At 58.2% G+C, this 14,975-nt stretch overlaps 1 protein-coding gene across 5 annotated transcripts; it reads right to left on the reverse strand.

Moving 5' to 3' along the window:
* Positions 1-2,673: 2,673 nt before the first annotated feature.
* Positions 2,674-14,870, reverse strand: AMPD2 (adenosine monophosphate deaminase 2). Of its 5 annotated transcripts, none has more exons than XM_032155096.2 (18): positions 14,429-14,870; positions 9,269-9,399; positions 8,911-9,041; positions 8,480-8,548; positions 8,281-8,389; positions 7,800-7,986; positions 7,397-7,538; positions 7,195-7,284; positions 6,810-6,939; positions 6,435-6,629; positions 6,217-6,348; positions 5,927-6,090; positions 5,495-5,621; positions 5,240-5,403; positions 4,813-4,933; positions 4,323-4,496; positions 3,934-4,044; positions 2,674-3,784 (listed from the first exon to the last, which is right to left on the reverse strand). In XM_032155096.2, exons 1-18 carry the CDS (start codon positions 14,436-14,438, stop codon positions 3,575-3,577), a joined length of 2,397 nt encoding a protein of 798 aa, XP_032010987.1. In that variant the 5' UTR covers positions 14,439-14,870; the 3' UTR covers positions 2,674-3,574. The 5 variants fall into 5 exon arrangements, with proteins under 5 accessions (XP_032010987.1, XP_032010985.1, XP_032010989.1 ...); XM_032155094.2 differs by lacking the exon at positions 14,429-14,870 and adding an exon at positions 13,431-14,175; XM_032155098.2 differs by lacking the exon at positions 14,429-14,870 and adding an exon at positions 12,351-12,366.
* Between the last annotated feature and the right edge of the window lie 105 nt (positions 14,871-14,975).

Here is a 14,975-nt window from a genome sequence, read left to right on the forward strand (position 1 = left end):
ATAATCTGGAGAGATTTATGCAAAGATAATAATAGCTAATATTTACTGAGTTCTTGCTTAGTGCTTTATATCCAGTGGCTGAATGAATCCAAAATCAACCCGTGAGAAAAGTGCTATTATTATCCCCATGAAATGAGTGAGGACCTAGAGGCACAGCAAGGGGAAGTAACTTGCCTAAGGTCACACAGCCTGAAAGGAGTGGAAACAAAAGTCAAACCCAGAGTGCACACTGTTGGTCACATTAGGCCACAGTTATTCTTAACAGAGGAGAGCTGTAATAGTAAACCATGGGAGGCTCGCCAGGGGGTGGTGCACAGTAGTTCACATTTATATTTGCAGAGTATTTTAGTGACATGTGGAAAGACGTATGTTAAAATAATTTTTAAAATAGGCCGGGGTCAGGCACGGTGGCTCACACCTGTAATCCCAGCACTTTGGGAGGCTGAGGTGAATCACCTGAGGTCAGGAGTTCGAGACCAGCCTGACCAACATGGTGAAACCCCATCTCTACTAAAAATACAAAAAATTAGCCAGGTGTGGTGTCACGCACCTGTAATTCCAGCTACTTGGGAAGCTGAGGCAGAAGAATCACTTGAACCCAGGAGGCAAAGGTTACAGTGAGCCGAGATTGCACCACTGCACTCCAACCTGGGCAACAGAGTGAGACTCCGTCTCAAAAAAAATAATAATAATAATAATAATAAATTTTAAAAAGCCTAAATCATCCTTGTGATCTCAACTCAAAAATAGCATTTTAAAAAGAACTCAAAAGAATACATAAATATGCATAGATATGTATTAAAATATCTACATATATCTCAGGCATGCAGCAAATATTTGGTGAAACTGGTAGATTACGAGTGGGCTTTTACTTCTTCCTGTTTTTCTATATTTTCCAAATTTTTTTTATTGAAAATGATTTTCTTTTCAGATAGGAAGAAGCATTAAGGGCTTTTAAGATTATTTGCTCTTGATAAATATTTGAAAGAGAAATTTCTGAGAAACTAAGAAACCAGAGGCAAGTTGTTTAAAAAATAAATTGTGGGTTGGGTGCGGTGGCTCACGCCTGTAATCCCAGCACTTTGAGCCCAGGAGTTCAGGACCAGCCTGCGCAGCATGGTGAAACCCCGTCTACAGGTGGCACGTGCCTGTAGTCCCAGCTACTCATGAGGCTGGGGTGGGAGGATCACTTGAGCCCAGGAGGTCACTGCAGCCTGGACGATAGAGCAAGACCTCGTTTCAAAAATAAACCATGAAGAGGCTGCTAAGGAACTTTAAGTTAGTAATATTCTTAGAGCTAAGCCTCAACACACACTAAGAAAAACAGGAGACAAGAAAGTGAGCTGAAGGATTCTATTAAATGACAAATTCAACGAGTAAATATGGAGTCCTAAGTGCTGGCAGACAGGACAGGCAGTTCTTGCCTCCAAAAGACCTTCTAGAAAGATCTTTTAATCCTGCTTCCTTGTTAAAACAAAGACAAGACACAGCTCACTTGTGTTATTAAATTATTCACCTACTTGAAAAGTGAGTTCCCCTCACCCTTCTAAGGGGGATCCTTGGGCAGCCAAGGCCCAGCATGGGTGGAGGAGCCCTGGACTCACCACCTCCCACCCTCATTGGGCTCCAACGTTCAATTCTGTGACATGTAAGTGGCCAGGATGAATTGGCAAGGGGTGTCTTCTGAACTGAAGGGCCTTGGGTCTTCACCAGGAGAGGGCTTGGCCAATGGGAAGTGGAGAGGGATGAGGAGAGCTTCTTCCCAGGGCACCCACTGGGAGGCCCAGGGCCAGGTGCAAACCTGCTTGCTGAAAGAGGCTGGGGTGGGGGAGAGCAGCTGACAAGAAGGGAGGAGGAAGCCAGAGGCCTCCCAGCCTCCCCGTCCTGCTCCAGCTGCTCTGGCTCTGGGCAGGCCCTCAATTACACAGGCTCATGCTGTTCCAGGGCTAATTGCTTCTGAGGCAGCCAGCCAGGGGAGGACAGGCCTCCCCAGCCAGCAGCAGGGGCAGTGACAGGCTTCTCTCTGCCCACCCAGGACCCTGCACAGCCCAGGGCCTATTCCACTTTCCTTCTTTACCTGGGGAACAGACTCCAGCAACCTCTGTGCCAGGGACATGCTCCAGAAACTGTGTATTAAACATGGGACAGAGGCTGGGGTGGGAGTTGGGGGTGGGGGCTGGAATCGGAATGCACAGGCTTGTTCCAACCTCTTGCAATAGAATCTGCCCGAGAGTTTGCAGATGTCTGTGCCACACCTTCTGCCTATTGAATCAGAATCTCTGAGAGTATGGCCTGGAGAGGGCCATCTAAACAAGACCCCCCAGAAGACCCTGGCCTCGGGTTTGTCTGTAGGTGCATATTCCCCATCTACCAGGCCATCCCCTCAGAGGCTGGAAGAGGGGAGGAAGTACAAGGTGGGAAACAGACAGCAGCCCCCAAGCTGGTGTGACAGGGATGTGCTGCAGACCCGGGGCTAGGTGTCCCCCTCATGGGGGACAGGCTGGATGAGGGTCAGATGGGCATCTCCTCTCTCCCACAGCTTCCTTTGTCAGTTTCCACATGCACAACATACACATCACCCAAGCCTAGTCCCTTCCCTCAGAATGCACGGTGCCTCTATCCACAGCCACCTCCCACCATGGCGTTCCCTCTCCCAACAGAAACCCCACCTGCCTCATTACTTAAATAATCTTTATTTCTCATGCACTAGGAAAGATGGGTCGTATGAAACACTGCAGTTCACAGCAAAGGCCTTAGTCCAGAACACAACACAGGGGCCAGCTGGGATCATGATCTGGTCACAGCTCTGGGAGCCACACTGGGAACACCACTCCTGGGGTTGAGTGGCAGATCCAGGACCTTGCAGCAACCGTGGCCCCAGACATAACACAAGGCAGCTGCCCTCTCCCACAGAGGCACAGGAAGCTGACACCCAAGGAGCACGTGGGCTGGGGACAGGACGGAGAAGGCTGCTGGGCAGTGACTTGGCGGAGATGTGGTCCAGCACCTCTGCCGCCTGTGTCTACCCACTCAGGCCAGGAAGCCCAGGGCTGTGACTGAGCTCTCGGCCCAGCTCTACCCAGTGCGGAGCTGCTGGAGTTCCACAGACCCTCAGCAGCCCCGTGCCCACAGCAGAGGTGCACAGGTCCCCCGCCTGCCCCTAGGCTACATGAACAAGACAGGGGCCTAAACTTCAGCCCTGGCCAAGGCTTAGATTTGCCCAGGAAGGACCTGAAAGGCTAGAGGGGCCAGCCCCCCACAACCATCTCAAGCCCCTGTGGACACTGGAGAAGCCTATAGGACAGTCAGGCTTCTGAGGATCCCAGGACAGGGCCACCAGCAGGGGAGGTCCTCAATACCTGGGCCGTCAGGCTCAATACCTGAGCCCAAACAACAATGAGCAGATTCCCAGGCTTTGCTTTCACTGGGTGGCCCAGGGACAGTGACATGGTCGGAGACATGCAAGACAGAGACAGAAGAATGGAGACATGCAGAGACCACACAGCATGGGAGGGGTCTGAGGACAAAACGTGGTAAAAGTGCTGCGATGTGGTGGGCACTTCCTGGACCAGGCTCACTGAGGCCCTGGGCTCATGGCGATACCCGCTTCCTCTGGAATGGTCTCCAGCATCTCACTCTGGACTGCCTGCGTGATGAGCGCCAGCTCCTGGCACAGGGTCTCGTAGCGGTAGCCCACACGGATGTCTGGCACGTTGGTCCGGCGGATGTCATTCCCCTCAGGGCCTTCCTTGGTATAGTTGGGTCCCAGCCAGTGGCTCTTTACCTGCAAGGAGCAGGGGTAATGGGCAGGGCTGCAGCCAGTGCTGAGGGGTCATGCCCCACCCCAAGCCGTCCCAGGGACAGGTGAGGACCCCAAATGCAGAGGAGGGGAGGAGTGATGCCATGCCAAGGTCGAGGCAGGCGCTGTAGTACCTTGTGCGAGAAGCCGCTCATGAGCACGCTGTTGCGGGCCAGCTCACACATATCGCAGGAGCTGAGCTTCCACACCTGGGTGGCGATGCTGTACTCCTCCATCAGCGGCTCCTGCACGGGCCAGGTTCCCTCAGACAAGTGTGTCCTGGCCAGCTGCCCCTGCATCCCTTCCCCCGCCTCCCCAGTCGCTCTCCCCACCCCCGCCCCCCCATTCCCCCAACTCCCTAACCCCCCAACCCCCCCAACTCCATAAGACTTGCCAATTAGCCTGCTATGTTCTACCAGCAGGGGGCAGCACCAACCTGAGACACCCCCCCCCCACTCCCCCAACCCGAGAGACCACAGCGTCCTGGAACGCCCGCCCGCCTGGCTGCCTGCTGGGCTCTGACCTTGGTGAAGTGGAACTGCAGGGGATCATCAGTGGACAGGGAGACCATGAGGCCGCGGGACAGGTACTCCGGTAGCGGATTCCGGTGATAGCTGAGGAAGAGGCTGTTGTTGCTGAGCGGGGACATGGCGATGCCGATCTGGGCCAGGTAGTACAGGTACTGCAGGACGGGGGCCTGGGCAGGCAACAGGGAGGGAGGGCCTGTCAGGTGGCCTCGAGGCTGGGCAGGGCACAGTGGTTCTGGAGGTTCAGGCCACAGCAGAGGGCAGGGGGAGGGGAATCCAGGCTTGGCCTGATGTGCAAAGGGTGAATTAGTCAAAATCCAAGTTGGGGTCCCAGGCTGAATGCTGGGGTGGGGAAGGGTAGTTACATTGGGAAGGCAGAATCCAATCTGAGGGCTGGGTGGGAGGAGGATCGGTTGCTGAAGGGGCCCGAATGGTTCAGAGGAAGGTGAGCAATTGGGAGGGAAGGCTAGGGATGCAGATCCTGACCTTGCGCAGAAGGAGCCCGTGGGAAATGTTCTCAGCCAGCATGAAGGCTGACACCAGGTGGTGGATGGGCCCAGCCTCCCCACAGTGTGGCCTCAGCACAAACGTGTGGAAGCCCCTCTGCCTGGGGGACATGAAGACGGTGTCAGCTCCTGAGCCTGGGATCACCTGGGCTCACCAGAGCCCCTGACCCGCAACCCAGCACGCATATGTCCTCCAGCCAATAACTATGCAGGCCTGGGATAAGGGGGACAGGGGTAGGTTACTGGCTGTGAGGGGTGACAGATGTAGCTCCAAGGGCAGAGAAAGAACCCATCCAGTCCAGGCAACAGGTAGGTCAGAGGTCTGGTGGCCCCAGCCCAAGGTGCCAAGAGTAAGGTTTGTTGGGCGAGAGACGGCACAGCAAGCAGACACAGGGTGGTGCAGGCACCTGCGCAGGTGGTTCAACATGGCCATGTTGGCAAAGGTGTAGTATAGGTAGTAGGCATAGGGTGGGTTGTCCTCCTCCACCCACGCCTCAGGCAGGGGGCTCTCCAGGTTGAAGACATGGTTCTCAGGCTTGGACTCATCATCCACGCTGTCAAAACCATCCACCTAATACAGAACCCTGGGGTCAGACCCAGAGCTGCAGCTGGACGTGAAGCCGGCTTCCCTCCCCATACCCAGCTCTGTGCTGCCTGCTCACGTGCTCTAAGAAGAGATGCAGTTCCGGGTGGCTGGCAGGGTGCACAGTGGCCTCGAACAGTGGCAGGAAGATGTTCTCCAGCATCTCCTGGAAGTTGGCCAGCTGGCCCTTGGTACGGTACACATCACTGCAGGTGAGACAAAACATGCAAGTATGTGCAAGTCAGGGCCAGTGGGAGGAAACCCAGCGGGCCAGTAAGGGTCAGGGCTCAGCCCAAGAGCACAGGGGCGCGTCTGAACCATACTGGGAAAGCAAGGATACCCAGGTGGGCCAGGCTGGACAGACCATGGATGGGACCAGGAAGCCCTTCCTTGCACTCAGAGGGGTTGGCAGGGACAAGGGAGGCTCAGCCATCCGAGGAGGGCAGGAGGCAGGCCCTGACCCCTGGAATATGACCCCACAGGTTCCCCTCCCACTCCAAGAGACACTCACAAGAGGCGGGGCACCTGCACCAGCCAGCGCACGTTGGGGGAGTGCACGCGGTGCATGACGGCCCAGCGCGCCAGCTTGTCCCACTCATCCCTCGAGCGCCCGTAAATGGAGAGCCGCAGCTCTGCATTCTGGTATTTGCTCTCCTCCAGGTCTGACATCACCTCCTAGACATGAGGTGAGCTGAGTCAGAGCTCTTCAGGGGGTCATCTGCCCACCCTCCTTGAGTCTCACCCCGTAAAAGCCCCCAGATCCTCAGGCTCGAGGCTTGGCAGGGAAGGCTGCCTCCTTACCTTGATGATGTGAGCAAAGTACTTCCCAGATACCCTGTTGTCCGTCTTGATGAAGATCTCTCGGAGGACGGACTCCCCAATAGGGTTGTATTTGGCATTAAACTTGTCAAAGCGATGGAAAGTGTTCCTGTCCTGGGGGACATGGGAAGGCTCAGGTCACCCCTGACTCCTGGTCACCTGACTGACTCAGTCCCACAGCCCACGCCACTGGCACAGACCGCATGCACATCCAGCGTGTCCACACTCAGGTCGTAGGCTGTGAGATTCATGCTCTCAAAGACCTCCCGCAGCGTCTGTTCACGGCCCTGCTCCACGTGCACGATCTCCTCCAGGTGCCGCTTCATCGCCCGCTTGATGAAGCGCAGCAGATGCTTCTGGTTCATGCAGGACGAGGCATGGATGTGGGTGTCCACCTGGAGTGGAACAGGGCACTGCTGATCCACCAGAGGCCAGGAAGGTCTGGGGCCCTGGGGCAGTGTGATGGGAAAGGACCCTCTGTACTGGATGCTGTGTGGGGGGCCTGGCCCTTGAAGGGGAGGCAGGGCAGAGGTGTGGGATGAGGACATGGAGAGGGCCGCGGGGTGAGGGTCCACCTTGCGGATGTTGTAGAAATCTCGGTGTGGCACTTTCTTCTGCGCGGCCAGCTCCTTCATCTCATTGAGTAGCACGTGCATCTGGAACTTGGAGCTCAGGTACTGCAGCCGGCGGTAGCAGAATGACTTTCTGGGCATGAGGAGAACAAGGCAGGGACTTAGGCTCTGAAGGGAGGCACCTGGGGAGGGCTTGGGTAGCAGATCAGAGGGAGCAGGTGGGAGGGTAAGGATAGAGGCTGCCAAGAGGGCAGTAGACTGCGGGGAAGTCGAGGGCTCAGCAACTAGGAAGGGCAAGACACCAGGTGATTGGAGTCTGGGGCAGAAGTGGGGCTGGAGAATCTGGGCTGGGAGGCAAGCTAAGTGTCTGGGATGGCAGGGGACTCACATGGGGCCATTGATAATCAGGGCCATCAGCACATTGACGTCAGCCACAAATTCCTGCAGGTCAGGGTATGGCAGCTCCACCTCTGAGCAACTGGCATGGAGGGGAGCTTGGGTGAGGAGAGCAAGCCGAGCCCTGTGGCCTCTCCCAAGCCAATGCAACCTCCCACGCTGCATCCCCCCAACAAGAACCACACCCCTCTTACTGCTCGTCGGGTTCCCTGCGGGTGTAGACGTGCACCACACCCCGCACCATGCGCAGACCCAAGCCCAGGTCCCCAGGCATGGTGCTTGGCTCACAGTGCTCATACGGGTGCTGCTCCAGCGCAGGGGGGTGCACTGGGGCATCTGCAGGGGTGAGGAGGGTAAAGTCAGAGCAGGGCTCTTCCAAGCCACCCACTGCCCAACCCAAAGGCCCCACAGAGGGCAAGAGATGTTGAAGACCCAGTAGGTCAGACAGCTCCTGCCCAACCTCCACCCCTGTACACCAAGAGGTTGGAATGAGCCTGGGTGTAAGGAGAGGCAGGCAGGGCAGAGGTGCCCAGGCACCAGGCTGAGAAGCCCAGGAGGCTAGGGCACATGGCATGGGGCAGAGATGGGGGGTCCCACCAGCAGACACAGGGGTGTCGGGGCCCTGTTCATAGGTCCGGGTCTCCAGAGGCTTTTCAGCTAGCTGCTGCAGGTAGCGGCGGGTGGTGGGGCAGAAGCTCTGCAGGGACAGGGCCATGTACTTCTCCCGGATGAAGAGCGCCCGCACCACACTCTTGGCTGCATCCAGCAGGTCTGTGAATGGCACCTGGAGATGAGGACATGCGATCACTCTCCTCAGTCTTGGACTCAGAGATCTCCTCCCTGAGGCCTTAGACCCCAAACTATCCCCACCTCCCACAGGCCCTGACCCCCAGGAACACTCAGATCACCCTGGTCCAGCACATCAGGTGGCTCCCAGCCAGCCCCTCTGCCCCTCCAGCTGCTGGAAAGAGAAACGCCCTCTCCAGCCCCCACCCCCAGCTCTCCGGGGTGGGGGAAACCCACTAAGACACAGATGATGGCGACTCAAGGCCCTGCCCCACATACACCCCATACTTACCCCACACTTCTCCTCCCCAGAGATGGTGACCCGCTGAAACTCCCGTTCCAGCACATCACGCTCCCGCAGGCTCCGGTCACCCTGCCCCTCACCCTGTTCCTTGTAGAGCCTGCAGGGGGTGCATTCAAGGGAGGGGTTTAGAGCCAGCAGAAGGGTAGGCTCCAGCTCCGCATCCCCTGTGCCCCTCTGCCCTCCTCACTGTAGGTCCGAGTCACTGTCCGTCTTCAGGAAATCTTGCTTGGCCCGAAGCAGGATGTCTGGCTCCAGCCTAGAGGTAAGAGGGGTGAGAAGTCAGGCAGATCCCGAGGGACGGCCCTTGCTCCCAGGTCCCAGCACCGCACTAGGTGCTGTGCACATGTTGTCACATGTGATCCCCAAAGGCAGAGCTGCAGAACCCTGTGCTGTTCTCACCCACTTTAGAGATGAGAAAGCAGACCCGTAAGTTAAGCAACATGACCCAGCCACACCGGCTGAAGACAGAACAGAACCCAGCAGCCCGACTCCAAAGCCCACTCTATGCTCCCTGTGCAGACCCCCAAGGGAGGGTGCGAGGCAAAGAGGCAGAAAAGGGGCCCTGAAAGGGTCTGGAAGGGTATGGAGGGAGACTAAACAGCTGCCTGCCGGGCTCACTTGACATCCTGGCTGATCTGCCGCTCCAGCCGCTGCCGCCGCTCCTCCAGCTGTTCAATGGGGCTCTCCTCGGGGAACTCATACGGGGCACTACGGAGCTCGCTCTCAGCCAGTGAGCGGGTGAACAGTTCCTGGGGAGAGGGAAGGAAGGTCAGCATGGCTGGTCCTCCGCCCTCGGGCACTCTCCTACAGAGTCTGGGGATGGGGTGAGGGCAGCAGGACCAGGGGTACCTGGGAGAGGCTGAGGATCAGGAGACAGCCAAGCGTGAGGTGAGGGGACAGCTGAGGTGAGGGGTGTGGGGAGCAGAGGCAGGGCATGGAGACACGGGGTGAGGGTGCGGGTGGTGCCAGGTGATACCTCGGCGATCTCCTTGCATTTGCCATCCATAGACGTGCGCAGGTCGAGCGGGAAGTGCTTGAGGCAGGGGGCGGGGCCCGGCAGGGATCGGGCAGACTGCAGCGGAGGGGCCCCCAGACCACCCCGAGCCTCTGCAGAGACAGTGATGCCAGGGTCAAAGGGTGGAGGGGCAGCCCCTGAAAGCCCTGGGCCCCTGCCCTGCCTAGGTCAGCTCCCGAGAGAGCCCAGGGTCGGGAAAGAGGGCAGTCTCTCCTCAGTAGCTGAGGAGTAGGCCTGTGTGTGTGGCTCCCGAAGGGCTCACCCTCACCTCTAACGCAGGGACCCCTCACCCATTCCAGGCTCAGGGTGGGGATTCTGAGTCTGCCCCTAGAACCAGTAGATTCATTACCTCCACAAATGAGACTAGAGCCTGATGCCTCAGGCCATGAGAATCTCCACGTGACTACCTCCCAGAGGCAGGTGCACATGTGTACATGTGCGCACACATGCATGTACGCACACAGACACCCTCAGAGACACACACCAGGTGCTTGGTAAGGACCAGGCGGCCACACCAGGGATCCCCAGCCTGCAGCTCCCAGGACAGGCAACCCAGGATCAGACCCGCCCCTGACTAGCAGATTCTCCACTCAAAGGGGCAGGGCCCTGTGCCTGACATCCTAGACCTGTGCAGCAGCAAGAGAAGCCGCAGCTGCCGCTCAGCTCTGACTTAGGGACCAGCCCTCAAGGGAAGAGGAGAGGAAGTGGAGGGCCTGGTTGGCAAGGGAACCCTACCTCCTCCCTGGAGGCCTGCCCTGTCCCCCAGGGCCCCAGGGCTGCCAAAATGTGGCCTGGCCTTAGCCTGCCCCTCCAAAAGGAGCTGCCACAAACAGTCTATGCCCACTCAGGCCCCAGGATCTAGGCTGGGGGCACCACAGAGGGCCCTGGGGAAGGGAGTGTCAGAAGCCAGAGGTCTTTCTCCATCAAGACTATACTTTCCATCTGTACCACCAGGAGGCTGGCACCAGAGGGCCGTGAAGCTGCTGGTCTATGGGGGCTGCCAAGGCTTCCAGCCTACCTTGAAGGACCCTCCCTGGGCTCAGCAGCCCCAGCTCCTCAGTGGGAAGCTTTCCACACCCAAACTGCCTCTCTTAGCTGGCTGTAAGGAGTGCTCCCCTCCAGCACCCTCCACCCTGGCTTAGGGAAGGATTACAGGATCTGCCTAGGTAGCCGGCCTTAAAGTCTCTGCGCCCATTTCCCAATACTCCAGGACTGATCCCAAAGCTGGACAAAGGGAAGAGGGAGGGGCCTGCCCCAGATCCAGGACCCCGTCCCCTGCACACCCTGGGCCCTACCTGAACCCTACCTGCAGAGTGCAGGCAGCTCTGGCCAGCAGCCCTGTGCCCCTTGCCCGCCTGTTTGCCAGTGAAGCTGCAGCCAGTCCCTCAGGGGCTGGCACAGGCTGTACCAAGTGCAGCTGCAAGCAGGGGAGACCCTGAGATGGCCGTGAGCACAGAGCTAGGGGAGTTCAAGGGAGCCCAGAAACCAAGGGAAGGATCATCAGAGTTGGGAGATAAGACGAACTCCAGAACTGAAGAGGGCCTCCACCTCTACAGTGCCAGGGAAGACCCAGCCAGATGTGAGGCTCCTAAGGGGGAGTAGCAGGGTAGGCTGACTTGGGCAGGGCAGGCCGACAGGGAGGAGCCAAGCCTCCTTAAAATCCACTGCCCTAGGGGACAGTGAGTGGGCAGGGCCTGGCTGGCCACAGAGTAAGAGGGGAGAAAAAGGAGGGGAACAGCCTTCCTCATCACACCCACAGCCCCAGGTTGGCCTCTCCTGGCAGTGGCCTTGTTGCTCACCACTGTCCTCTGGGCCCTGACTATGGGGTCCCTCAGGAGAGACAGGGCCTTTGCTGGGGAAAGAGCTGGCTGGCAGCTGGGGAAATGGCCCAGTCTCTAGGTAGGGGCCAGTCACTGAGGCTTCCCCGCTGCGCAGCTGCTCAGGGGACTGGTTCGCAGGCCCCTAGACCTGCAACCCCTGATCCAAGCCTATCATCAGGGACAGGACAAACTGTCCAGAATAAGTTTGGAAGAAAGAGGGCTAGAATTTGGAGGACATGGGTCTGATTCTGTTCTGCTTCCGAGCATGTCTCTACCTACCTCTGGGAGGCTTTGGGTCCTAATCTACAAGTGGGGTGATAAGTGGTCCCTTCCCTGCCTAGCCACAACTGCCATAAGGCTCACAGAGATAATGGCTCTGCAAGTGTTCTGCAAAACACCAGGCTCTGTGTTGAGGCAAGGCCTGCAATTATGAACTCCTGGGACCCTCAAAATACATTCTACTTGTAGCCCCGCCCATTGAGGACAGTAGGAGGTTCCCTGGGCCCAGCGCAGAGCAAAGGCAATAGGCCAGTAAAGAGCAGTGAAGTGAACTTGGCAGGGGTGGAGATGGGGTGACTCTATCTCTTACTTGGAAAAAGACAAAGTGGGAAGAGGAAGAAAAGAGGGGAACCTGCCTCACCCCCAGAGTGTAAGATCTTTCCTTGCCCGAGAACTCTGATTCTACACACCTCCTCCCTACATATGGCCCCAGACCACTTCTAACTCCATCTAGGGGAGGCCAACCACAGACCTCCATGGCTGGTTCATATTGGGTCAGCAGGAGTTGAGTCAAAGGCTCAAATCTCAACCCCCTCTCCTAGCAGGGGGGTCTGGGGCTCCACAGCAATCCTGGGGTGAGCAGGACAGATTCCAACAGCCAGCACCATCCCCCCAGCCTGCCAGGCCTCTCTCCAGGGCTGCTGCAGGCTCAATGAAGGTGACACACGGGCAGTAACCTCTACGTTCTCAGGGGCCAGGCCTAGAAGACTCAGCTGCCTACTGGTCCTTTCTCTAGGGGCCAGCACCACACACATACACCCACACTTACGGAGAAGTCAAGCAAAAGCCAGCGTGGGCTGCTCCAGAGCCACTCCCACCAACTCTGAGATTCTGAGCACCCCATCTCCCCTCTCAACCAGGAGCCCCTCACACACTGCCAGGACTGCCTCAGTAGGCACAGGGGTGTCCACGGCTTTGACCCCACAAGTATCAGATGCTCTTACCATCTGACCACCGAAGGGTCTCCAGCTCTGGGCTACATCCATATCAGTTGCCCTATTGCTGAACCAAACAGGGCCAGGGAGGGCCCCACCCAGGGGACACCCTTTCTGGATGGCACAGACCTGGGCACAGAGAACACCCTCAGGACAGTAGAGACCTTGCACCAGGCATCTTCAATGAAACAAGAAAATACAGGAGGTTGATAATTGGGCTATAGCTACAGACAGCTGCAAGGGTGGGGGCAGTCGGCATGATCTGGTCATCAAAGACAGGGTGGGTCTTTCCTTAGCCACAAGGCCTGAGAGCAGACAGCAGGCAGACACCCCTCTGCAAGCACAGAGCCAGGCAGCCAGGCCCTCACTGAGACAGGGACTGCTGCACCTCGCTGCCTGCTCCAAGTGATGCAGAGATGCTTACTAGAGTGAGAGACGAACCAAAGGGTGCAGAAGCACACGCAGTGCGGGCAGCAGCCCCAGCCTGAACCCTGCACGGACCTGACCAAGGACACCCCATACTCTTAAGGAGCCTCACAATATAGACCAGGAATGAGCAAATAGCAAACGATAGATACAGTCAAGCCCCCAGTTGTGGGATGCCAGCCAGCAATGGTTGTGCCCAGATGTCAGATCCCCAGTGAGGGGGATCTAGATGTGTTGTCCTAAAAAGTGGAACTGGCCACAGAACAGCCTGAGGCTGCCCAGTAAAGGCACAGGCGCCAGAGTGGCCAGTCCACAAAACAGTCAGTCCCACACACCCCCACTCCATTCACACATGCTTCACACGCATTCTTAGCACATGCACACGCTGACACGTGTGCACACACACCTCTTGCTGCACCCACACCATGCCCACTCCTTGTGACAGAGGACAGCATCCCTGGCACAGATATCTCAGATCCACCCCCCACCCCCCGCCACCCCTCACCCCACCTTCCAAGCTGGCTGTCCCTGGGACTGAGGTTGACGGGCACCACCACAGAGGATGCCGGAGGAGGTGGCCCCTCTGAGGTGACCAGCAGCTTGGGTGAGAGGTGGCAAGACAGAGCGCAGCATCTATCCTGAGGCCAGGAAGCACACACTCACCTGGAGCTGCAGTGGAGGCCTGCAGGCTGGCCCGCTTCTTAAAGGGATATTTGGCCTTGGGCTTGCCAGAGCCAGATGGATAGGATGCCATGGCTGGGACCACGGCGGCGACAGCGGGGGAGTCTGAGCGGCACCGGCTGGGGCCTGGCTCTGCCACATCCAACCCCTTCCTCCGCCCCGCCCCCAGCGGGAGTGACTGATGCAGGAAGCAGCGGCTCCGCAGGCGGAAGAGGCCCCGGCCACGATTTCTCATGTTGTCTAGGCAACCTCGGGGAGTGGGGCCTCCATCTCTGCCCCTTATCCCTCCCCTCCCTCCTCAGTGCCAGGAGTGACGTGACTGATGGTGGCTGGGCCTGGCGGGGGTGGGGGAGGAGGGTGGGTAGAAAAGAAGATGGGGAAGGGCCAGCCCCCAGCTCTCCACTAACCCACCAAGAGCCCTCACCCCATCATGCCAGGGCTCCAGGGCAAAGAAGCCAAAGTCCAGGCTAGCTGGTCCTTCCAGCTAGCCTGGAAGAAAAAAGAATAACAAACAGGAATTCAGCAGCGAGCGAGTCCAAGCTCAAAACACAGTCCTCCTGGGGCAAGGCAGGCATACTCCGTGAAAACCCAGCACCCACTTTCCTTCCACATCTGACCCTCAGCTCCGGGGATAGCCCAGCTCTGGGAGGAGGGGGAAGAACTGAGAATCCCAGCCCAGGAGGGAGGGGCCTGTCTTGGGAAAATTCCACCGTCGCCAAATAGCTACTTCCCAGGAAGGCAGGAAGGCAGGAAGGCCAGGAGACCCCCTTGTCTGGGGGTCTGGGACAGAGACCCTAGCCTCTTCGGATTTTTCTTCTGTCTCTGCACACTCTGGCTCTGCTCCCCAGGCCCTCCTGGGAGGAGCTGACCGCCTTCCCTAGGTCCTGCTGCTGTGCTATGACTCCCACCCTCTTGTCACCCTGGCCACAGCACTTCTCTGTCCCAGAGACCCTCCCTCCAACACATGTACACACACTCACCTGAGGCCATGCTGCCCGAGTTCCGAGGGGAGGCTACCCACGAGGGTCTGCACAGCAGAAAGCCCGGGTCCTGAGGAAGGGCAGGGGGGTCGGGCCACAGACCCCAGCCAAGTCACTCCAAGGGCCCCTGCCCTGGCACTGAGATGGGGAAAGTAAGGCAGTCTTTCAAAATTGCCAGCTGGCCGGAGGTGGACTCCTGCAGACCTCGGCAGCCGGACTGGCCTCAAGGCGACCCCGGTGTCGCGACCACCCAACCCCGCAATCGAGAGGCGGGTAGGCCACGTGCTCCCAAGGGAGCGGGACCCGGAACTCGTCCAGATTTCTCTCAACACTCCCTGGGCATTCAGGGTCGGACTCCCGCGGCCGGACTGTGGGGGAGTCACGCAACAGGTGCGACCCCACCAAAATCTCGCCGGCTCCGCGCCAGGCTCTGCGGCCCTTGGCCCCGCCCCCGCCTGGCCCCGCCTCCGCCTGCCGACCCCGCCTCGCCATTTTTTTCTCTTCCTGGGCGCCACGTGGGCAGCCACCACACCGCGGTAGGGCTGGC

This window comes from Hylobates moloch, unplaced genomic scaffold (genome assembly GCF_009828535.3).
Source record: "Hylobates moloch isolate HMO894 unplaced genomic scaffold, HMol_V3 SCAFFOLD_5, whole genome shotgun sequence".
In the NCBI taxonomy this organism is placed as follows: Eukaryota; Metazoa; Chordata; class Mammalia; order Primates; family Hylobatidae; genus Hylobates; species Hylobates moloch.

Bases quoted from the DNA above. Each gene is read 5' to 3' on its own strand.
- AMPD2 (XM_032155094.2), bottom strand. From the start codon at position 13,683: ATGAGAAATCGTGGCCGGGGCCTCTTCCGCCTGCGGAGCCGCTGCTTC. The intron at 4,045-4,322 runs GTCAGAGCCCAG...TGGCCCGTGCAG, and splicing joins TGCAGTTCCACTTCACCAAG to GAGCCGCTGATGGAGGAGTA. The intron at 3,785-3,933 runs GTACTACAGCGC...TGCTCCTTGCAG, and splicing joins TGAGCGGCTTCTCGCACAAG to GTAAAGAGCCACTGGCTGGG.